Below are 23,951 nucleotides of genomic sequence, written 5' to 3' on the forward strand. Positions count from 1 at the left end.
GGTGGCGTAAGCCTGTAATCCCCACTACTCAGGTGGCTGAGGCAGGAGGCTTGCTTGAGCTCGGGAAGTGGAAGTTGCAGGCGAGATCATGCCATTGCACTTCAGCCTGGGCAAAAGGGTGAGACTCCTTCTCAAGAAAAAAAAAAGAAGAATATTCATTATGTTTAGGAAGCGTTACATAAAAAATGAAGACTATACTTCAAGGAATGTAAAACATCCTACAGTAGCCATTTTAAAACTATCTGTTTTATAGAATAAAAAATGTACATGTATCACTACCATGTAAATGTTGGTCTCTCCTTTTATTTGCTATTAATATTTACTTAAAGAAAATCTTTAAATGTTTTCCTCCCAATTTGTCCCAAAAGTTAAAAAAGCAAACAACAACCCATGCTAGTTTTGAAACAGATAAGGCAATTGGCAAGGCCTCTTCAGGGCTTAAAAACATTAGTCATTCATAAACTTGTTTGAATATAAAAAGGCTATATTCAATAATATATAAAAATATTTAATAGCAAAGCTAGCTAATACTCTTTCTTGACATTGAAGGTAGAAATAGAGGAATGTTCTCCATATAACTTACTCCGTCTCTCCTAAAATTCTCTTTTGTTTCCTTCCTATTATCCTTGAATGAGGGCTTTTTTTTTTTTTTTTTTTAAGTGCACAATTTGAAGAGCAGTGACATGTTCTGAATGCCTTTATAAGTCTTAGATTATAAGAAGTAAAAATCTCAAAGGAGAACTGAAGCTAGTTATTAGCTACCAGAAGACCACCATCTAACTCTATCTCTCCCTTACAATTCCAAGGCAGAACAGAACAGTATCAGGGGAAATGAATATGGTAAAGAAACAATTATGTGAATGTTGATTATGTAGCTCAGCAGCCATAAATCTTATTGTGAAATAAAGCCAAAATAAAGACAGCCTTATAAATGTCTTTAATAATAAAATTTAATCAATATTAACAGAGCTGTAATTCATTTTATTCCTAATAGCTCTTCGCTGTTTTATCACTTAGAAACAAGTAACTTACCTGTGCTCGTTTTTCCATATCCTGGCAGGTACCTAGTTGTTCTTCCATTGCAACTCTGATTTGCCTCGCTTCATATTCCAATTGTCTTCTGGTCATATCTGTTTGTAAGGAAAACTAAAACCACAAACAATACAAAAGTATCAATATCTTGTATTTATGCTAATCAGTAAAAGCAAAAAAGCATATAAATACCAATAAAGAAAATGAATAAGCAAATATGTCAGTCATGGTGAATGAGAAAATTATTTTTTACTCCAAGGAGTGTTTAAATTTGATTATAGGTGTCAGACTCAATCCGGATCCCTGATGTGACGTGGAATTCAAACACTTATTTGCCAAAGTCACAAGTGGCTTTAATTAGATTGGCCTATTTCACTTAAAATATATAATTGGTCCAGTTAGAGCGAGGCTAACTTCAGTTCCCTTATGACTCTTCTCTACTGAAGAGGCACTACTTTTAATTATTAAATACTAGCATATTAATGTGGACAACATAGAAATTTCAAGAAACAAGTCCATTATTCTTAAGCTTATACTTCAACTTAAAGTAAGGATTACTATATACATACAGACTAAATAGAGAGAACTTTTCCATTAATCAAATGAAGAATATGGGATAAGAAAAAGCCTACATGTAATAAAAATAATCATAAATAGAGTGGACAAAGTCAACACAGACTTTGGTAAAAATTCAAAAGTAAAGCAAAGTTGAAACAAATAAAAAGAGGTACTTCTTTAGAATGGGTGATAACTCATTCAAAAATTTATTAACCCTCTAATTAAAATTCCAAGGACTGTGATAACTGCCAAGCATGCAACAGGATTTTAAAAGGACAAGGTAATGAAACCTGTGTTTCATTCACAAGTTTCATTATAAACCCATGCCCAAAAGGCTAAAAAATCTGATTAAATAAAATGATAGGTAACAGACTTATAATGGGCCATGAAGGGAATGAGAAAATGCTATAGATTTTCTGTGTGCCCAAAGAAAACTGTGTATGACATATATCTGACTCAGAATAGCATTCTGGTCTAAGAACTCCAAATTGTGTTGTCAGTTGTAGTTAGATTAGTTCTCACCCTTTTCCCTTTGCAACATACAGATGACATTCATATGCAGAATGTATTCCCTTAGGCATACCCAAATTATGGGTTGCAACAGAGATGAAATAGTCTGCATGTTATTTCTTATTCCTACTGAGCCAGTTGTAACTCCACTTATTAGTCCTCCATTTCCCAAACCCTCTCTGCAAAAAAAAAAAATTGAACATGACATACTATGTTGCAATAATGTGGTTTAGATCTGATGTTTTCAGTAATGTTTAGTATTTTGGTAAGTAGGTATTTCCACATAAAGTGTTCATTAACTTGGCTTCCCAACATAAATGCAAAATTTGTGAAATTAAAAAAGTTATAAAATACAAGCAGAGTTTAAATTTGCTAATGTTGCCAATGGTCCCCGATAATGTCTTATATATCATATTGAATAAATGTGATCACTTAATAAATTAGTAGAGAATAATCAACTTGACAACTGATCTTTGTTTCAGATAGTAACCAAATACTCTTGAATCGTCATGTACATTTAAGCTCTTTCCTGAAACTGACCTCATGTAGACAGTTGGATTCTGGATTTTGTGTATTCTCTAATGACCAAAGTTAATGGTAAGCAAAACTACACTTTGGTATTTTTCTTTATAAAAGTTATAGTCTCAACAAATCCCCCCAAATTCCTAATCCTCACATGCTAACAATTCTCCAATAAATGTTCTCTCACTACCTGTGCTCCTTAATTCCCAGGAGCACTGTTAAGTGTTAACATGTTAAGGGCCCTGTCAGAAAAAGGGATTCTCTCTCTCTTAAAACCCTGAATGATTATTCTAGGAGAGTGAGCACGTAAGCTTCCAGTTCCACCTCCTGTCAGCCAATGTCCACTCAGGAAACCTGGTTAGTTACATGTTTTCAAAAAGGTTTTCTCTCTTTCAACTTTTACCTTTTTGTCTATTTTGGTCTCTCATAGTAGTAGTAGAAAATGAAAAATCTAAGCTAAGAGAATAAGTTTTATTTTAATTAGCCTATTTTCTTTTAAAAAATGACACGTGGCCAGGCATGGTGGCTCACACCTGTAATCCCAACACTTTGGGAGGCCAAGGCGGGTGGATCACGAGGTCAGGAGATACAGACCATCCCGGCTAACACGGTAAAACCCCACCTCTACTAAAAGTACAAAAAATTAGCTGGAAATGGTGGCATGCGCCTATAGTCCCAGATACTTGGGAGGCTGAGGCAGGAGAATCGCTTGAACCCGGGAGTCGGAGGTTGCAATGAGCTGAGATTGCGCCATTGCATTCCAGCCTGGGCAACAGAGCAAGACTCCATCTCAAAAAAAACAAAAACAAAAACAAAACAAAAACAAAAACAAAAAGTTACATGAAATATTTATGGATAATAGTTAAAATAGGTAGTCTTGTTTGAGATTATGTATTTTTTTCTTTTCTTTTTTTTTAAATATAGAATACTTCATGAATTTCCATGTCATCCTTGAGCAAGGGCCATGCTAATCTCCTCTGCATCATTCCAGTTTTAGGATATGTGCTGCTGACACGGCCACTACAAATGTATTTGAGAAATATTCTTATATGTGCCATCCCATGAATAAAATCGTTGACACGGAGAGGGAGAGGCTGACGGGATTAGAATTTTTTTTTTTTTTTTTTTTTTTTATAGAACACTGCAGACCTATAACCCGGAGCAGCTTGGAGGTGGTGAATATCAGCTCCTCAAGTCTGCAACAAAAAATGGCCTCCGATAAAACCACATTGCAAAAAATAGGAAACAAACAGAATGGAAAGAGTAAAAAAGAGGAAGAGGTAGAGCTGGAAGAATCTGTGGTGGAAAATGTACTAGACTGACGTGTAGTGAGTGGGAAAGTGGAATACTTCCTGAAGTGGAAGGGATTTACAGATGCTGACAACACTTGGGAACCTAAAGAAAATTTAGATTGTTCAGGGTTAATTGAAGCATTTCTTAATTTTCAAAAAACTAGTCAAGAAAAAGATGGCACAAACAGATAATCTTTATCTGACAGTGAATCTGATGACAGTAAATCAAAGAAGAAAAGGGATGCTGCTGACAAACCAAAAAGCTTTGCCAGATGTCTTGATCCTGAAAGAGTAATTGGTGCCACAGACAGCAGTGGAGAATTGCTGTTTCTCATGAAATGGAAGGATTCAGATTAGGCAGAGTTGCTGCTGGCAGAAGAGGAAAATGTAAGGGTCCTCAAATTGTAATTGCTTTTTTTAAAGAGAAATTAACTTGGCATTCTTGTCCAGAAGATGAAGCACAGTAATTGTTCACACTGTTTTATATGGTCTTGGTTTTTGATTTACTAGTGTGAAGAAATAACTACATTTTAATGAAAATCAAGTTTGGTATGTTCGTTTTGAAAGTAGTATTGGGAGAGTTGTTGTGGATTTTCTTTTGCATTGATAGCACTGGTTACTTTGAACAAACAAATAAAAGCTTTCTGTAGTTGCTTCCTTCATCAGAAAAAAAAAAAAAAAAAAAACATTAGATACCATGGTATATTATATCCACTGCATGAGAGGACAGCTTTTCTAAATATATTAGGGGCAATTTCCATAGCCATTACTCAATCAGAACTTCTGTTTTCATATGCCTAAGGACCATTCTGGGTTTCTTATTTTTTTTGTGTGTGTGTGTATAAAGAAAATGCACACGTAAATGTTTTCTTTTTTATTGTTTTTAAACATTTACGAAAACAAAAATCACAGTTAATCCAATGTTTCTGAAATGTCATCAGTCTGAGCAATCTAAGAAAAATAAATCACTTCAGGTTAAATTGAAAAATCTCCTGAAGTCATACATTTCAAGTTAAATAAATGATTTTAAGTAACTGGACAATTTAAATTGAATAATTTAAAAGCAGCCATATCAGAATTCGTATCTGTAAATGCAATGGTTTACACAATTTCTAAAACGAAAAATTTTACCATTGCCAACAACATCCAGATGAGGAAACTAGACAAATCCTAGTGTATTTTAATTAGCTAACCAAGACAGTTAAATGGACACTTAAAAGATTCCTCTGGTGAGTCATTTCTTTTTGTTTTTTCTTTTTGTTTTGAGATGGAGTCTCGCTCTGTCGCCCAGGCTGGAGTGCAGTGGTATGATCTTGGATCACTGCAACCTCTGCCTCCCAGGTTCAAGTGATTTTCCTGCCTCAGCCTCCCAAGTAGCTGAGACTACAGGCATGGACCACCACGTCTGGCTAATTTTTGTATTTACGTTAGTAGAGACAGAGTTTTACCAGGCTGACCAGGCTGGTCTCGAACTCCTGGCCTTAAGTGATCCACCTTCCTCAGCCTCCCAAAATGCTGGGGTTACAGGCGTGAGCCTCTGCCATGATGAGTCATTTCTTAACAAAAAGTTGAAGTCCCTGTGTTACATTGACTAAAAGGTCACGATTCATGTCTAAGACTTGGCTCATGGAAACCTAATCAGATGGTTAGGACCTGCTGTCATAAATGGGTGAACAAACTTCGGTAATCTAAACTATTGACTTGCATATATTTTCTTTACTCCAACACATTCATTACATGTAGGTTCGATCTTTTCAGTATATGTTTTACTGGTTCAGCGGAGGACAAGAAAAACAACCCCTTGTAGTAAATCAGAATGTTACTCAACTGCACACTGTTAGTTTATTGTGAATACTGGTGGACAGTGGTCAATAGTTCCATATTCCTTAAAAAAATTTTAAAACATAGTTATATTTGCAAAACAAACCAACTTTAGTGTTTGCAAAAATGCTAATATCTGTACTATAGCTATTGGCATTTATATCTGGAATATTTTCAGAGATATTTTTATTGCAAAAACTATATGGCATAATTCCTGTAACAGTACAAAAAATAGGCAGATGGTAACAAATATTTCTATAGAATATGTTTGACAATTCAATACACAGAAATAAAAAACTAGTTGCCTAGTTGAACCATGAGGTCCTCTAGAATTCAAACTTTATAGATTTTCTAAATAAGAGCTTTAAATAAAACATTTGTTTGAGCACAATAGTTTTATCATCTTTACAAACAAAAATTCATTAACTATTATATATTCACACCTAAAGATGGGTAAAATATATTACAGTTTACAAATAACTATAAATTCAGTTATCCTGAATTTTAATGGATTACCTAGGTACTTTAATATATCAAGTTATTAAAGTTTCAAATAAGTTGTACTGCCAAGTTACTTACATTTTCAGTTAAAGGAAGACTATCTATTCTTTTAGTGAGATTCTGAAGTTGAGCATAATACCAGTCTTTTTCCTTTTCTTCTTTGTCAAGATCAGCAAGAAGCAACGACCTATTTTTTTAAAAAAGGTATGTTTAAACAATGCTAATACAGACTGCACAAGAGCAATACTTACACCAGTTTTTATTGCAAACTTCTCTACCTAAAGTGCTAATAATGAATTACTCAAAAAATTTACATTGATTTCAATTTTAAAGGTAGGACTTAGAATATTACAGTCATTATAATTAGAGTATTAAAAAGAACATTTTTTTCTAAATAAACGGGTAATCATCCTTAAAACAATACTTACACTTCACTAAAGGCTTTCTTCATATTTATAGTCTAAGAAAATAATGATAGGTAAAAGGTACAGATATAACAAAACTCAAAATTAGTATAAGAATAAAGAGCATAGTAAAGGAATTAAGAAAAGCAACAATGATGCCAGAAGACAAACCTAGAATATAGGAAGCTACGACCTTGGACACTGATGTGGCTTTCAGCTTCACGGCAGTCACAATAACAAGAAATATACTGTCATTTTGAAATAAGAGGAAGTCATGAGGGAGAGAAACTTCTTAGTTTGGAATTTTAACACCAAATGGTGGTGTTCTCCATAGCAATCTGTATTAAGATACTGTATACCTGAGCATTGTAAACATAAATGCACAGTAAGAGTGTTACAGGGATAAAACTCAAGAGGTAAAAAAGTATATAATCTATCTCTTTTCACGTGGCTCTTTGCCAGAGCTACCACTGTTATAATTTTCTTATGTGTATTTCTAGAGCTATTCTATAAAAATGCAAGGATATATGTGCATACTTATATGTTCATTTTAAATATAAATAGTAGCGTATTATTATAGTACATGTTGTCCTGCAACTTTTTTTCACTTAAAAATTGATCCTGGGGGCCAGGTGTGGGGCACATGCCTGTAATGCCAAAACTTAGGGAAGCCGAGGCAGGTGGATCACTTTAGCTCAGGAGTTCAATACCAGCCTGGGCAACATGATAAAAACCCAAACCCCAAAATCCCATCTCTACAAAAAAATACAAAAACTAGCCAGGTGTGGTGGTGCACACCTATAGTCCCAGCTACTCAGGAGGCTGAGCTGGGAGAATCACTTGAGCCCAGGAGGCTGAGGCTGCAGTGAGCTGAGATCATACCACTGCATTCCAGCCTGGGCAACAGACTTCTTTCAAAAAAAAAAAAAAAAAAGTAGATCTTGCAGAACACAAATAAGGCACAGGTTGAGTATCCCTTATTCAAAATGATTGTGACTAGAAGTGTTTTTGGATTTTGGAATATTTCTATTATACTTAACAGTTGGGCATCTCAAATCCAAAAATGCTCTAATTAGTATTTCCTTTGAGCATCATGTCACTCAAAAACTTTGGGATTTTGGAGAATTTTCTATTTCCAGATTTGGGATGCTCAATCTATACGAGGTATTTTTTTTTTGTTAGCTGCGTAATATTCCAAGAATTCCCTAGTATTCATAAATCTATGTAGGGATACACTATAACCAACTCTTAGTTGGCAGGTACTTAGGGCGTTTCTAATCTTTTATTATTATAAACAATGCCGCATTGAATAGTCTTATAGATATACCTCATTTCATACATGTACATGCATTTATATAAAAGAAATTCCTAGAATATATAAATTTTTAACTTACTGCCCTTGTGAGATGTTATACCAATGTATGCTACCATCATCACCAATTTAAGTGTTTAATTCAACTTTTTACTTTTTCATATCTAGTTTTTTTTAAAATGGTGTATCACTGGTTTTAATTTGATTTCTCTTACTATGAGTGAGACTAAACATTTTGTTTAAGTTTATAAACCATTTGTATTTTCTTTTCTGTGATTTTTTTCTTATTTGTAGGACCCTTTCTGTATTAAAAATGACAGTGCTTTGTCAGTTGTTGGGTTGCAAATATATTTTCTCAACACTTGTCTTTTTAACATTGTTTACTCAGTTGACGCTTGAACATGGGTGTGAACTGCATGGGTCCACATATACATGAATTTCCTTCCACTTCATTATGATTTTCTTAATAACATTTTTCCTCTAACTTAACATAGTATATACTACATATAACATATAAAATATTTGTTACTTGACTGTTTATGTTATCAGTAAGGCTTCCAGTCAATAGCAGGCAATCAGTAAAGTTTTGGGGGAGTCAAAAGTTATATATATATTTTTGACTGCACGGAGTGGGTGGGTAGGCCAACTCCTGAATTGTTCAAGGGTCAACTGTAACGTTTTGCCATGTAGAAAATTTTGATTTCCATGCAGTCTGATTTGTAGATATTTTCTATTATAGATTCTGGAGTTTGGTCATACAGAGAGATGTTCCCCACTCTGATACTATTACTTTAAAAGTTCTGCTTGATTATTGTTCCTTAGGAAATATGGAATGAATCTTAGTAGTGAGTACAAATGTGAGTATGTAGAAGGCTCTGTTCTTGCTAAAATGTATTTTCCTTTACTGAGAAGCAACTTAAAAAATAAGAAATAAGCTTTTGTTCTTATGTGGCAACTTTAATAGTGATGGACTGATTGGGAAAGAGGGAAGCCCCTGTTTACGATGTTGCATCCCTCAGGGAAGGCAGACTAAAGACAAGCTGCTCTCTCCCTCCGATTTCTGACAACAGAAACAGGAGAAAGCACTGCAGAAAGCCTGAACTTCATTCACAGCTGGGTATCACAACTCTCATAAAGATGAGATTTAATTCTATTTTTCAGTTTTCCCTAGTGAGGACCTGTAGGACCTACCAGGTCCAAGGTGGGAAAAAGAGTAAAAAAAATGGTGATGCTAATATTTCGTCCATTATTTCCTAATAAATGAACTTATGAAATAAGAGTTGGGGCCAGGCATGGTGGGTCACGCCTATAATCCCAGCACTTTGGGAGGCTGAGGCAGGTGGATCACTTGAGGTCAGGAGTTTGAGACGAGCCTGGCCAACATGGTGAAACACTGTCTCTACTAAAAATACAAAAATAGCTCGGCATTGTGGCAGACACTCGTAGTCCTGGCTACTCGGGAGGCTGAAGCATGAGAATCTCTTGAACCAGGGAGGCAGAGGTTGCAATGAGCCAAGATCGTGCCATTGCACTCCAGCCTAGGTGACAGAGTGAGACTTTGTCTTTAAAAAAAAAAAAAAAAAAAAAGAGCTGGGCATTAAAAGTGCTTAAATTGACAGGCCAATGTCAGTGGCAGTGTTGAAGTAAGGGCGAGGTTAGGGACACTAGCGGCAATCTGCTACTATAAAGTTTAAGATTAACCTGTAGTAAAATGCTCTGGGGAAGCCAAGGTTATAGTGTCTTCAGCTAAAATGATAGCAAGTGATTAAATTACAGTAGTAGACCTTGTGACTCACACAACAGCAATTCATAAGGCTCAGAACTGAAACTAAGGCTAGACTCAGAACAGGTAGGGTCACTAGGGTTTAGTGTACTAAAGGCCTATTTTGTGATTGCCAATGGCCTTCTTTAAAAATGCTTTTTCACATAAATCTCATGTCTTCTTAGTCCTCTACCTTACTGGGGGTCACCTAGAAGAGCATGGCACATTTGTATTAGCAGTCAATAAATATTTGTTAAATAAAGTAATAGTGAACATGACAACAACAATACCTAACATTATTGAATGCTGTATGTACTGGGCATAGTGCTAAGGACTTTAAAAAAGTCTAATTTAATCCTCTTGTTATCTTTTGAGGTCGTTATTCTCATGATCACTTCACTAACTAGAAAACTGAGGTTCAAAAAGGTTAAAAAGCTACAAGCTGGGTTTAAGTCCTGGCTTGACCAACTTCTAGCCTTTATCTTGAGGAGTACAGATAAAGGAAGAAGACATAAACTATGACTTTAGGAAGGTCTAGAAAGAAAGAACAGAAAAAACTAAAGGGGAAAATCATCAAAGAAGTAATATAGCAGAAAAAAGCTGAATAAATAAATTTCCAGATGAAAAGGGTACAGTAAATATTCAGCATGATGAATGAAGAAAATATGCATACCAAAACATTCAAAAGCTTCGAAAGAGGAAAAATTGCCATCTACAAAGGAATGACATTCAGATTGGCATCAAATTTCTCATTGGTACCTTGATAATGAAGAAAAATGAGTTTGAACCTAAACCTACCTGAACTATCAATCAAGTGTGAGAGCAAAATAAGTATACTATCACACAAGCAAGAAATCAATTTATCTCTCTCCTACAAAAAAAAGAGTCAAGAACACCCAAATATATTAGACCTAAATGGGAAGCGTAATGACAACAATGGTATGACAGTATTGTAGCAGGCTCAGGAAGCAAATGGTCCAAATTAGATCAGAAAAATTCATTGGCTCCAATAAAAATTTATTTATGAATACAATGAAACTAGATCTTCATATTACCATAAAGACACAAGTTTCTACTCCCAAAAACATAAAAGAAAGAAAAATTAGAAACTTGAGACAAAAACCAAGAGCTATATAAGAAAGACACAGTTCAAATAGCATCATCTTCCTTTAAGAAGCACAAAGGGTATGATATTCTATCAACGGGGAGGAAAAATTAATTCTGCCATACTATTGACTCACAGTGTCCAACAACTACAGAGTCCTAAAAAAACCCACTTATTTCACATCAACATTATGCTTAATTTACAGGAAAAAAAATGTAGACTCAAATATATATAGCAGGATGTAACTGTTAACAGTCTTAACAAAACAAAAGTAAACACAGAGTTGCCAAATCTTATACAGTGGGGCTTCAACAGACACAGTCAGTCACAGGAAAGAACAAGAAATAGAACTTACATATATGTATGTGTATTTGCTTATGTGTTTATGTATACAAATTCAACCAAAGAATTGGTACAGAATTAAAAACTGGATGGATAATTGAGTAAATTTAACAAATCTTCATCTTTCAGAGTGGTGAGTCAGTAAGTCATGTCCAATACTAGTATATAAGCATATTATTTAGAGTTATAGAAGTAACTATCTCATGGGAAATGAGACTGAATATAGGAAAGGAATACTGATACTTTTCACTTATGATGCTTTATAAAGCTAAGCTAGTGATACTAATGATCAGGCAGAGTTGAGAACCTTCTAACAACACTATGCTGACACCTCTTTCTCTCCAGATACAGCAACTTTTTGTAGTGTGTAATAAAGCCTGAATTAGAAGTTGGGCCATATTTTGGGAGAAAAACGAAAACAAAAACAAGACGTCTTTTCTATAGTAACAACAGAAAAGGCTAAAGCACCTTTAAATATTTTTAAAAAGAAATGTATTTTCCACTTGGAGTTAAGTCAGAACACTAGCTTAAAGTTATTTACAGTGGTATTAAATAACAAATAAAACATGGAGATCACTGCATTCAAGTCTTTGAACAGAGAAATAAGCTTTTCCTAAATTTAGATGCAAAGAACTCCGGAAGACTGGCAAGAAATAATGTCAAGACAGAAAATAAGAACATTTTTATTACAAGTATTCCTTACCACTTACAGCTGCATTTCTTAGGTTTACTAGTATTTGCAGTAAAACCTATTTCAAAAATTAATATTTTTCTCTGAAACTCCCTCTCTCTGCTAATAAAATCAGGACTGTGCCTACATAAAGCAAAGTAAGGAAAAGAAAGCAAGTAAGGAAAGGTTGGTATGCATGCCCTTTGCCTCTTAACAGAGTTCAAAGAGGAAAAAGAGATGGAAGATCATGGACCCTAGTTCACTCCTTATTTTTCAGGATGGTGTTTCAATAGTCTAGGATCAATGTATGAAACAGAGACTTATGTAAACTTAAGAAATAAAAGACAGTGTAACATCATTTCTGGTCCAGATAATTATCCCTATTTTCATAAATGGGCACATATGAAACTGGACAGAAAGTAATAAAAGGTCTTCTGCCCCTCAATGAGATATGCTGGGTATTTCCTATATACTAATATTCAATTATCACAACAATGCCACAAAGTAGAACCATATCTTTATCTTACAGAAGAAAATGGCACAAAAATTTAATGACTTGACCAAGGTCACAGAGACAATATGAATGTTTTATCTATTTTACCATTTTCTGAATGTCTAATAGAACTTTTAGAAATACAAAGATAATAAAGATATTTCCTAATATGTACATTAAGGAATCTTTTAGGGGACATAAAACATTTGACGAAGTTCCTGATAAAGATCTATAGTCTGGTATCTGCAGCGAGATAATGTTAACTTTAGAAAGAGAAGAATTAATACACTAGCTGTGAAAAATCAGAACTCATTCCATACATCAAGCAATTTTTTTTCAGGTATTAAAACTTATACATTAAGAAATGTTTTGTTAGCCAGGCACAGTGGCTCATGCCTGTAATCCCAAAACTTTGGGAGGCCAAGGCAGGCAGAGCACCTGAGGTCAGGAGTTCGAGACCAGCCTGGCCAACATGGTGAAACCCCGTCTCTACTAAAAATACAAAAATTAGCCGGATACGGTGGGATGTGTCTGTAATTCCAGCTATCTGAGCTGGATACGGTGGGGTGTGCCTGTAATTCCAGCGACCCGGGAGGCTGAGGCACGAGAATTGCTTGAACCCAGGAGGTGGAGGTTGCAGTGAGCCGAGATTGCGCCACTGCACTCTAGCTTGGGCGACAGAGCAGGACTGTCTCAAAAAAAAAAAAGAAAAAAGAAATGTTTTGTTGATCCCACAGAAGTAAAAAGTAAATACTAGAGGCTAGGAAACACAGAGGGAAAGAAGAGAAAAAGAGAGATTTGTTAAAGAATATAAAATTGCAGCTAGATAGGAGGAATAAGTTCTAGTGTTCTATACTACTGTAGAATGAGCATAGTTAACAATATTACATAGCTGCAAATAGCTAGATGGTAGATAGTGAATGTTCTCAACACAAAGAAATGATAAATGTCTGAGATGACAGATATGCTAATCTGATTGCAATAAATTGTATGTGTAGAAACATCACTATGTACCCCATGAAATGTACAATTATTTATAAATTTAAAAAAATAAAGACATATTTCATTTGTAGCCACTTGTAGTGGGCCTTCCATAATGAAAAGAGTCATCTTTTACTGAATCTAGTAGTTACTGAATATACTTCAATAGATAATCAGAAATTCAATAAAAATCAGTTACTACCTTTTTTTTTTTTTAAGTAGAGACAGAGTCTTGGCCAAGCGTAGCGGCTCATGTCTGTAATCCAAGCACTTTGGAAGGCCGAGGCTGGGGGTGGGGGAATCACCTGAGGTCATGATTTTGAGACTAGCCTGACCAAGATGGTGAAACACTGTCTCTACTCAAAATACAAAATTAGCCAGGCGTGGTGGCACATGCCTGCAATCCCAGCTACTTGGGAGGCTGAGGCAGAAGAATCGTTTGAACCTGGGAGGCAGAGGTTGCACTGAGCCGAGATTGCGTCATTGCACTCCAGCCTGGGCAACAAGTGAAACTGCATCTCAAAAAAAAAAAAAAAAAAAAAAAACAAAAAAAAAACGAGAGAGTCCTACTACGTCACCCAGGCTGGTCCTGAACTCCTGGCCTCAAGCAATCCTACCGCCTCAGCCTCCAGAGTAGCTGGGATTACAGGTGTGGGCCAAAGTATCTGGCAAGTTATTTTAACTACATATAAATATTACAATTATGTGTATTACTCAATGTACAGAGTAGTCAAAGTATTTAAGTGACAACCATCCTGGTCAACATGAAGAAACTCCATCTTTACCAAAAATACAAAAATTAGCCAGGCCTGGTGGTAGGCGTCTATAGTTCCAGCTACTTGGGTGGTTGAGGCACGAGAACCACTCGAACCCAGAAGGTGTAGGTTGCAGTGAGCTGAGATCATGCCACTATACTCCAGCCTGGGAGACACAGTGACACCCTGTCTCAAAATAAATCCCAATAAACGAACAAAAAAACAAAGTATTTAAGTGACAAAATAGGTCTTCGGAATCCCAGGAAACGGCCTTGTTTACATTTTTAGATTTAATATAAGTGCAATCAATAACATTCTATCTTTGAGTTTAAAAATGCAAAATGCTCTAAATGTTGGCTATCACCTACCATAAATTCACAATTTACATATTATATTACAAAATAACAATAAACTGGAGTGTACAAGGCAATGTTTACTATATGAAGAAAAGTTACCTCTCTTTCTCAAGTTCTTCTAAATATCCAGTACTTTCTCTGCTTCCATTTACAAACCCTCTTCTTGGAAATGAACCCATAGGAACAGGACTGCACTCTCCAGAACGGCTTGATACAGATCCTTCCCGGCTTCCATAAGAACGGAGGGACATTTTTGACCGTAGTTTTACTCCAGGGAAATTACTGCTATCTAAGTTAAGCTCTAAATAAAATAGAGACAAGTTTTTATACAACAATTGCTTTAAGTGGTCTAAAATATACTTAATGTTATTATATTATTTTAAAGTGAAATATTAGGTTTACATTTTAGCCACAAATATACATGACTGAAAAAATTATTTAGGACTTTCCCTGCAAAGTCCACTTGGGTCAGAGTAAAAATAAGGACTATGTTAAAGGAAAATTAGATAAAATATACTTCCTTAGACTTCCTCTATATAATATTTTGGAATTCAAAAGTAATTTCCCTGTCTGGCTTCAATTATTATCAAGCACTTTCTCTGTTCTGACATTAGAATTTTCAAGCAACAAAATGAGAAAAATATCCTTTTAAAACTGCTCAAAACGACTTATCAACTTACATATGTGAACAGGTTAAAGTATTTCTATACTGAATGAAGAAGACAATACTTCTTCCAATGAGACAGTGGGCTCAAGTCTATGGCATATAGAATACTAAAGTTCTATTTAGTGACTGGCAGAATAGCAACAAGCTTTAAAAAGAGCTGAAAATTATTTAAGGAAGAGATTTAAAATAGTTAATTCAAAGCCAGTTAAATGTTTAACTGAAGAAATGACACACAAACACATTTTTTATTTATTTGTACTTTTAACAATTACATCCTGACGGTAAAGCTAATACACCAAGAAAACTGATACCAACACCCAAATCGAGAGAAGCTATACTTGGATCTACACATCTAAAGATGACAATTTGAGCTTAAAAAATTATTTTAAAACATCTTTTTAAAAATCTACCTTTAAGACGCTCTAATAAATCAATCTGTCCAGAAGAAGCCATAGCTTCATCTTCAATACTTCCTTGTAGTTGTTTAAGTACTTCCTGTTAAAAAGAATACAATATATTAACATGAAATTCTAAATAACTTCAAGACATGATTCTGTATTTCTTGACATTTAAGTACGCTGAGAAAAAAATTCAGAGCACTCTGAAAACATGTACCTTATATATATTACCTATTATTCATTATTAATAAATAAATCATGGCCAAATAATAATAGTGATATTTTGTGATAATGGTGAGTATGGGGAGTCTCCATGCACAGTATTACAAACACACGTAAGATACATTCATTATTTTTAACTTAAAAAAAAAACCAACGATGCGAATTATTCTCATTTTTAAGATAAAACAAGTGAGACCCAGAGACTTGCTCAAGTTACAAAAGCTACTTATGTGTTTAGAATCCATGTCTCTTAAGTGTGCACCAACACGACCATAAAAAACACCAAATTAACACAATCTATTTAACAACTTCAACATTCAAGCTTTTAATATACCACGTTTAAGTATATTCTGCTAGGACACTAATTTACAATTAGCATATATTCAAATAACTGTATGTTCACTCTTTCTTGACTTTTGATGCTTTTCTTCTTTCCCATGTAAACCCTTTCTTGATAATTTTTTCTCCAAGAATGTTAGAAACTTACATTTTTCTACCAGTTTTTCTGCCATTACATTTGTGAACTTTGGCTCTTATTGCAGGCTACTTAATAATAATTTATATTATTTTCCATTTACTGAGGCATTCCATTCTAGCTCCTAGCATAGTTCTTTGGCCAATCAGGTTTCCCGAATGCAAGACAAAGTATTTGAACACTTGCAACTCTGTATCTAAATGGAGTGTTCCCCTATAAGAAAAGTAATCTGTAAACACATTAAAAGGAAAACCTATCAAAAAGTTAGTGAATGGAGCAAAGACAGTTTCACTGATTTATCTTGACAGTGACATTGTAAGCATTCATGGTGGCTCATGCCTGTAACCCCAACGCTCTGGGAGGCTAAGGCAGGAGGGTCACTTGAGTCCAGGAGTTTGAGACCAGCCTGGACAATAGAGCAAGACTGTCCCTAAAAAATTAAAAACAAAAAAAACAAAAAACAAACAAACAAAAAAACCTGTAAGTGGTGGCATAAGCCTGTAGTCCCAACTACTTGGGAAGCTGAGCCAGGAGGATCACTTGAGCCCAGAAGTTTGAGGCTGCAGTGAGCCACAGTCTCACCACTGCACTCCATCCTGGGTGACAGAGTAAGACCCCAGCTAAAAAACAAAAAGAAATCGCCCCCAAACCCTAGAATTTCCTATGTTAATAAATAGCCTTAGTATCTGACCTTCAAATAATAGGCCACGTTGGAGTCTGAAAGGCTTGGGTAAGTAGATGTGGGGGCATGAAGGTGACTGTATTATTTTCAAAATATTCCAGAGTGTTTTACATTTGTGGACTAGAAAACAAATTTGCACAGGGATAACTTCCTTTACTGAATGTGAGTACGCCCACCAAAATGTCGACTATAAACTTCAGGGCACCATCTCTTCCACTTAAGAACTTTCACTGGAGACTACTGTGATTTTTCCAGGATTTCAATTCTCTTTCTATCCACTGCTACTGTTTTAGTCCTTCAATAATCCTTTTAATCTTATCCCTATTTCTCAGGCTTCCAGTCTCACAATTCAACAACTACCCTTGAGCAGTTAATTTCCAATGACATGTCTCAAATCCTAACCTTACTTGCAAACTTCAGATTCACTTTTCCAACCAACTGATGGACGCTTTACATCTGTATGATAGGCACCATACATCTAAATGTCCAGAACTGAACTGGCGTTTTGTCCCAATAAAGCTTGTTCTTTGCCTTGTATTCTCTCAGTTAAATGGCATTAGCCTTCTCTTTCTCCTCCAGCGTAAATCCTTAGCACCTCCTCCTTCACATTCCCAGTTATGGAATTCCAGTGATTCTCCCTCTAATCTCTCTCTTAGAGCTACCTCTTTCATATTCTTACTGTCACTATCTTGTTATTAACCCTACCTAAACTACGAAAATAATTTCCTAAGTGGCTCAATCTCGCACAGAGCTGTCAGAGCAATCTTTTTAAAGCACAGCTTTGATCAAGTCTCTAAGATTCTTCTCCAAAGCCTATAGTAGTGGTTCTCCAGCGTCACCATGGATCAGAATCACCTGAAGACCTTGTTAAAACATAGATTGTTGATTCAGTAAGCCTGGGGTAGAGGTTGAAAATCTGCATTTTGAACAAGTTTTCAGGGGATGTTGATGCTGAAAACAGAATCATTAAGATGTTAACAGTGTTATTTTATGGAGACTGAAATTATAAGCAATTTCTCTTTTACTTGTTGTGTCATACTTTTTAAACAATATGTATAACAAAAAATCCTACTTGTTTTTAGAAAAGTTACAAAGATTTAAAAGTTTAAAAATCATAATAAAAAATCCTTGGTACATCATTGGACATACATCTAATTTTTTCAAAACTAATGCTACATTAATGGTCTTTTAAAAAAGAAATAATAAAGAAAAAATAAAATATTTTAAAAAAATGAAAAAGCTATATAAATTCAGATGTCCAACAATAAGTATTAAATAGGCCATAGCATTTTTTAGCTGTACATACAATGGAACACTATGCAACTGTAAAATACATAATCTGATGTAAGATGACAATAAATTACACAGAAAAAAATTATGCTGCAAAATATGATGTCATCAAATGCAAGTTTGCATAAATGTATAGAGAAAAGAATATATATATACTATCAAAGGTTACTTTTACCTCTGGTGATGGGATTTAAATTTTTTTTAAAAAATAGGTGATTTTGATTATTTCTTTTTGTCCACATTTCCTAATTTAATAAAATAGTGAATACACTCAACTTGTAATAAAATTCTATTTTTAAAAATTTCTGTACACATTGCTAGAAATCTATTGATAGCTATAATCATACAGGTAAATAAGATTTAAGGTTAAACAATTTTTAAAAAGATTCTCAAAGCAGTCACCTTGGAAAGCTACTAATTTACTCCAATGATGTGTTACTTACATTATATCTGTGCTTTGAGTTATGAACTTCATCAACAAAATCTGTATATATTTACAGTCACATCCAGTTACTTTGCCTTAAGACGATATCATCCAATATGACCTACATTACTTACTAGTTTGCCATGAATAGTTTATGGCTATTCCACAATAAAAACTGACCTCAAGTAATTTTTTTCCTGTTTTATTGAGGCACAACATACATATGTAAAATACACTAATCCTAGATTTTCACACCCATGTAATCAATATCTAGGTGAAGATACAGAACATTTCTAGCACCCCAGAGGGTTCCCTCAAGTTCCTTTTACCAATTTTCATTTCCTAGAGGTAACCACTATTCTGGCTTTTTTATCAGAAGAGTTTGGCATCTTCTTGACCTTCATATAAATGGAATCATACAGTATATAAGACTCTGTGTCTCACGTTTTTTTGTTCAACATAGTATCTGTGAAATCTGTCCATACTGTTGCCTTATCAGTTCATTATTTTTAAATGTTGTATATAGTATGTAGTAGTCCACTGTATACAGCCCAATGTATCTATCCTTTCTCCTCTTTAATGGGGCATTTGGGCTGTTACCAGTCTGGAGGCTATTAATTTAAACATCAGTCATTTGAGTAGGAGTGAAATAGTCTTTGCATTTCCCTGATGACAAATGATGCTGAATCCCTTTTCATGGACTTATCTGCCATTTATCTTTCTTTCTGAATTTTCTTTTCAAGTCCCTGGGTCACATTTTAAAAACTGGATTGTCTTTTTGTTACTGGTTTGTGGGAATCATTTATATATTCTGAAGGAATTATTTATATATTCTGAACTGAGCTTTTGGTCAGATATATGTGTTGCAAGTATTTTCTCCTCCATCGCTTACTTTTTCATTTTCTTAATGAAGTCTTCTGAAAAGCATAGGTTTTTAATTTTGATGAAGTTTATCTTATACATTTTTATGTTTAGTATTTTGTGTGTCCTAAGAAATTTTGCCCACCCAAGGCCACATAGATAAGATTATCCTATGTTTTCTTCTAGAAGCACACTGAAGTCTTTTGATGAACAAAAGTTCTTAGTTTTAATGTAGTCTATCAAATTTATTTCTATTTATGGTGCTTTGGCATTCTGTTTAAGAAATCTTTGCCTACTCCCAGGATAGGAAGCTATTACCTATGTTTTCTTCTAGAAGCCACTGTTTTGTCTTTTTTATTTGTTTGTTTTTACCATTTTTTTTCTCTGTGCTTCAGTTTGAATATTTTCTACTGATTTTTTTTAAGTTCACTAATTCTGTCTTCTCACTAGTTCACTAATTCACTGTTCAGCCTGCTGTTAAGCCCATCCAATGTTAATTTCAAATACATTTTTCAGTTCTAGACTATCCATTTGCTTCCTTTTAATTATAGACTCCAATTCTCTGTCAAAATTTTCTATCTGTTCATTCATTTTTTTTCAAGACATTTATAATACTTATGTTAAAATCCTTGACTACTAACTGCAACATCTGGATCATTTGAATTTGCTCCTATTACCTATTTGTTCTCTTGATTATCAGTAATCTTCCAGTTTCTCTGCATTTCATATAACGTTTGACTATATGCCAACTGTGTATACAAGAAAAAAAGAGACTTTAGATGATTGACAGTATTTTCCCCTAGAGAGTTTGCCTTTTCCATTGTTGGGGTCTGATCTCCTCAATCCAATTAGCAACTAAAAATGGATTGGGACCCTCTGGGTGCAGTGGCTCACGCCTGTAATCCCAGCACTTTGGGAGGCTGAGGCGGGTGGATCACGAGGTCAGGAGATCAAGACCATCCTGGCTAACACGGTGAAACCCTGTCTCTACTAAAAATACAAAAAATTACCCAGGCGTGGTGGCAGGCGCCTGATGTCCCAGCTACTTGGGAGGCTGAGGCAGAAGAATGGCGTGAACCCAGAAGGCGGAGCTTGCAGTGAGCCAAGATTGCGCCACTGCACTCCAGACTGGGCGACAGAGTGAGACTCCATCTTGAAAAAAAAAAAAAAAAAAAAGGAAAAAAATGGATTGGGACCTAGTTGCAATTTTAAGTTCACAACTGGTTTGGGTTTCCCAGTTCCTTGAGTGTGTCCCTCTATATTCAGATAGGAAATATAAAAGGTCTCCATCTCCTCAGCAGTTAACTTCTTACCCTATACAGTATCAAAATCTGATATTTATCTTGAATGGAAAACCAGATATACTAGGTAGGTCTTCCTCTAATAGGTCTTTCCTAAGCATTGCAGGAATATGGGATATTTCACTTTGCCTTTCCAGGTCAGCCTTATTCTCTGGTAGCACTTATCTCTCTAGCCTTAAATGTTCTATCTCTTGGAGGTTGTAAACTCAGGTCTTTAATCTCCTGCTCTACAAAATTCAAAATCTGGCAAATGACTTGAGGAGACCTGTGGTGCGAAAGTAACATGTCTCTCCTTCTAGAAGGACTTCGCCTGCTAACATTCTGCCTTTCTAGTCTATCCTAAGTCTCCTGTACTACAAGACTTGGCCAATATCACATGGTAAAAATGAGCCATGTATTTAGAGCTCTTCTAAATGCTAATATCTCTACATCTGCCCTCATGTTTGTCGAGGCTGCCAACAATTTCATTTTCTTTTTCTTTCATACCTGCAGAAAGGCCTCAAGAGTTTCTTTCTCCCAGTGAAGTCCTTCTGCTTGTGCCAATGATGAATCTCAATCTGTACCCAGAATCAATATCCCCCGGGAAGAAAATTACCAGTAATCTCAGCTTATCTAGAAAGGGTTCTTTCCTCTTAGGAATTATAGTTAATACAGAGCTTGATGATTCCACAGTCCTCCAATGTCCTTAAAATTATGATTTTTGTATTTTATCCAGTGTTTTCTAGTTTTTGAGTGGGACATATTGCTTGGGGGCTGCATACTGCATACAACCTAGAAGAGGCCCTTAATTTTGAAGAGTTTTTAAAAGAAAATGGAACACAATTGCAAAGCAGTTCCAAAAAAAAAAAAAGTTTCAAAAAGTTATCTGAGAAATGGCAGCTTTTAAATACATATGTAATTTTGAAGGAGAGAATATTCATTTGTATTTTAAAATTCTGGAAGCTCAGTTTGAAAAGATTAATTACATTATATAATCACATATAATATTGTCTTAAAAGAATTTTAACATTTTAGAAACATTAGAAACTTATTCATTAGGCTGGGCACAGTGGCTTACGTCTGTAATCCCAACACTTTGGGAGGCTGAGGCAGGTGGATCACGAGGTCAAGAAATTGAGACTATCCTGGCTAACATGGTGAAACCCCATCTTTACTAAAAATACAAAATTTAGCTGGGCGTGGTGGTGTGCACCTGTAGTCCCAGCTACTAGGGAGGCTGAGGCAGGAGATTAGCTTGAACCTGGGAGGCAGAGGTTGCAGAACGCCAAGATCGTGCCACTGCACTCCAGCCTGGTGACAGAGCATGACTCGGTCTCAAAAAAAAAAAAAAAAAAAAAAAAAGAAAAAAGAAAGAAAATTATTCATTAGAGATGAAATGTGCTGTGGTTATACCAGTGATATTTATCTACGAGCAACGCTGTCATTTCAGAGAGGCTGCTACTTGACCCACTTATATTTATTTCAGTATATCATAGTTAAAGATGCTTTTCATTACCAGATACAAGTACACTTGATAATTACATCTTCAAAATACAGTCTGAAATGCTGATCTCGATTTTTATTTTTTCTTACTTTCTGAAAATGTGTACTTTACATGTATATTGTTTTACAGTTTATAGACCAATTTATAAATATTAAATTTTGTCAAACTACAACAAAGAGGTAAATGCTTGATTAATAATTTGCCTATAGATAATTCTTCCTACACCATGCCACCTTTCAGCTTTTTATCTCTATAATGCTATCTTTACCTTGTTACTATGCTCAGCATTTTAAAGTCAACTAAACAGCTCTAGGTAGGCTGGGCATGGTGGCTCATGCCTGTAATTCCAGTACTTTGAGAGGCCGAGGCGGGTGGATCACCTGAGGTCAGGAGTTTGAGACCAGCCAGGCCAACATGGTGAAACTCTGCCTCTACTAAAATACACAAATTAGCCGGGCATGGTGGCAGGCACCTGTAATCCCAGCTACTCCCGGGGCTGAGGCAGGAGAATCGCTTGAGCCCAGGAGGTGGAGGCTGCAGTGAGCTGAAATTGTGCCACTGCACTCTAGCCTGGGTGCCAAGAACGAAACTCCATCTAAAAAAAGTTGGGGGGAGGGCTCTAGCCCTGGAGTAAAAACTAAACCACATAACTTTTTTTAAGATTGGCTGCAATTCTGCATTTATCCGATTTCATATCATCTAAATTCCATGTAATCTCTATTTTATTTTCATTACAAAAAATTTCAAACATATACCTATATGCGCAGAAAATTGTAACAAACCCCCATGTACCTTCATACCCCACATCAACAATTATCAATTCATGGTCAGTTGCGTCTCATCTACACCCATATCCACTTTCTCTATTTCTACCCCTCTGCACCAGACTTATTTTGAAAATCAAGCTCAGACATCATACAACTTCTTTGTAAATATTTCAATATGTATATTTAAACAAGGATTCTTTCTAAACACAAACACAATAATATCATTATACTTAAAAATAAATATTTCCTTAATACACAGTGTTCACATTTCCCTAACCCTTAAACACTTATTTTCCTGGCGCTACAAAGACACATGTAATCAAATAGCAAAGCAGTGTCCTCTTTTGCCACTAGATGGTATTATTGCATAAATTTTAGACTTTAAGTAATCCGGTTGGAGGAGACACACTTTTTGCTGTTTTTTTGTTTTGTTTTGTTCTGTTGTTTTCTTTTTCTCAGACAGGGTCTGGCTCTTTTGCCCAGGCTGGAGTACAATCCTCACACCTCAGCCTTCCAAGTAACTGGGACCACAGATGTGCTCCACACCTGGCTAATTTTTGTATTTTTTTGTAGAAACAGAGTCTTGCCATGTTGCCCAGGCTGGACTCAAATTCCTGAGCTCAAACAATCCTCCTGCTTGGCCTCCAAAAGTACTAGGATTACAGGTGTGAGCCACGATGCCCAGCCTCCTTTTGCTTACTTTGGAGGTAAAGAGATTAATGACCAGGAAACGTGATTCGAGTTTATATAAGGTATTACAAAGTCTAGCAAGTGACTTTGGGGGAAATAACCACTGTGTTGGATTAATCTTAATCCACCGTAGGAAGTGCCAATGGTTTCAAAAGCGTCTACACAAAACAATATTCTAAGACAAAATAAACAGGTCATGGTTTATGCTGTTTCACAGCATAAAACCTTAAAAAGAGATATAATTTCATTATAGGGCTGCAATTGTTATGGTACCA

At 35.3% G+C, this 23,951-nt stretch overlaps 1 protein-coding gene, 1 non-coding gene and 1 pseudogene across 16 annotated transcripts in view; 1 reads left to right on the forward strand and 2 right to left on the reverse strand.

The window, feature by feature from the left end:
• The window catches only part of LOC105499964 (APC regulator of WNT signaling pathway), a 144,143-nt gene that overhangs the window by 67,771 nt on the left and 52,421 nt on the right, over window positions 1-23,951 (reverse strand). For all 15 annotated transcript variants that reach the window (XM_024787152.2, XM_011772858.3, XM_011772854.2 and 12 more), the window contains 4 exons: window positions 15,494-15,578; window positions 14,516-14,717; window positions 6,315-6,423; window positions 1,033-1,146 (listed from right to left, as the gene is read on the reverse strand). In XM_024787152.2, coding sequence (XP_024642920.2) covers window positions 1,033-1,146; window positions 6,315-6,423; window positions 14,516-14,717; window positions 15,494-15,578 — 510 coding nt within the window. The remainder of the gene's footprint in view (window positions 1-1,032; window positions 1,147-6,314; window positions 6,424-14,515; window positions 14,718-15,493; window positions 15,579-23,951) is intronic.
• On the reverse strand, window positions 3,537-3,643 carry LOC112423376 (U6 spliceosomal RNA). The gene has a single exon (XR_003013850.2). It is a non-coding gene; the product is annotated as a U6 spliceosomal RNA (small nuclear RNA).
• Window positions 3,831-4,740, forward strand: LOC139363796 (chromobox protein homolog 3 pseudogene; annotated as a pseudogene).

This window comes from Macaca nemestrina, chromosome 6 (genome assembly GCF_043159975.1).
Source record: "Macaca nemestrina isolate mMacNem1 chromosome 6, mMacNem.hap1, whole genome shotgun sequence".
Classification (NCBI taxonomy): domain Eukaryota; kingdom Metazoa; phylum Chordata; class Mammalia; order Primates; family Cercopithecidae; genus Macaca; species Macaca nemestrina.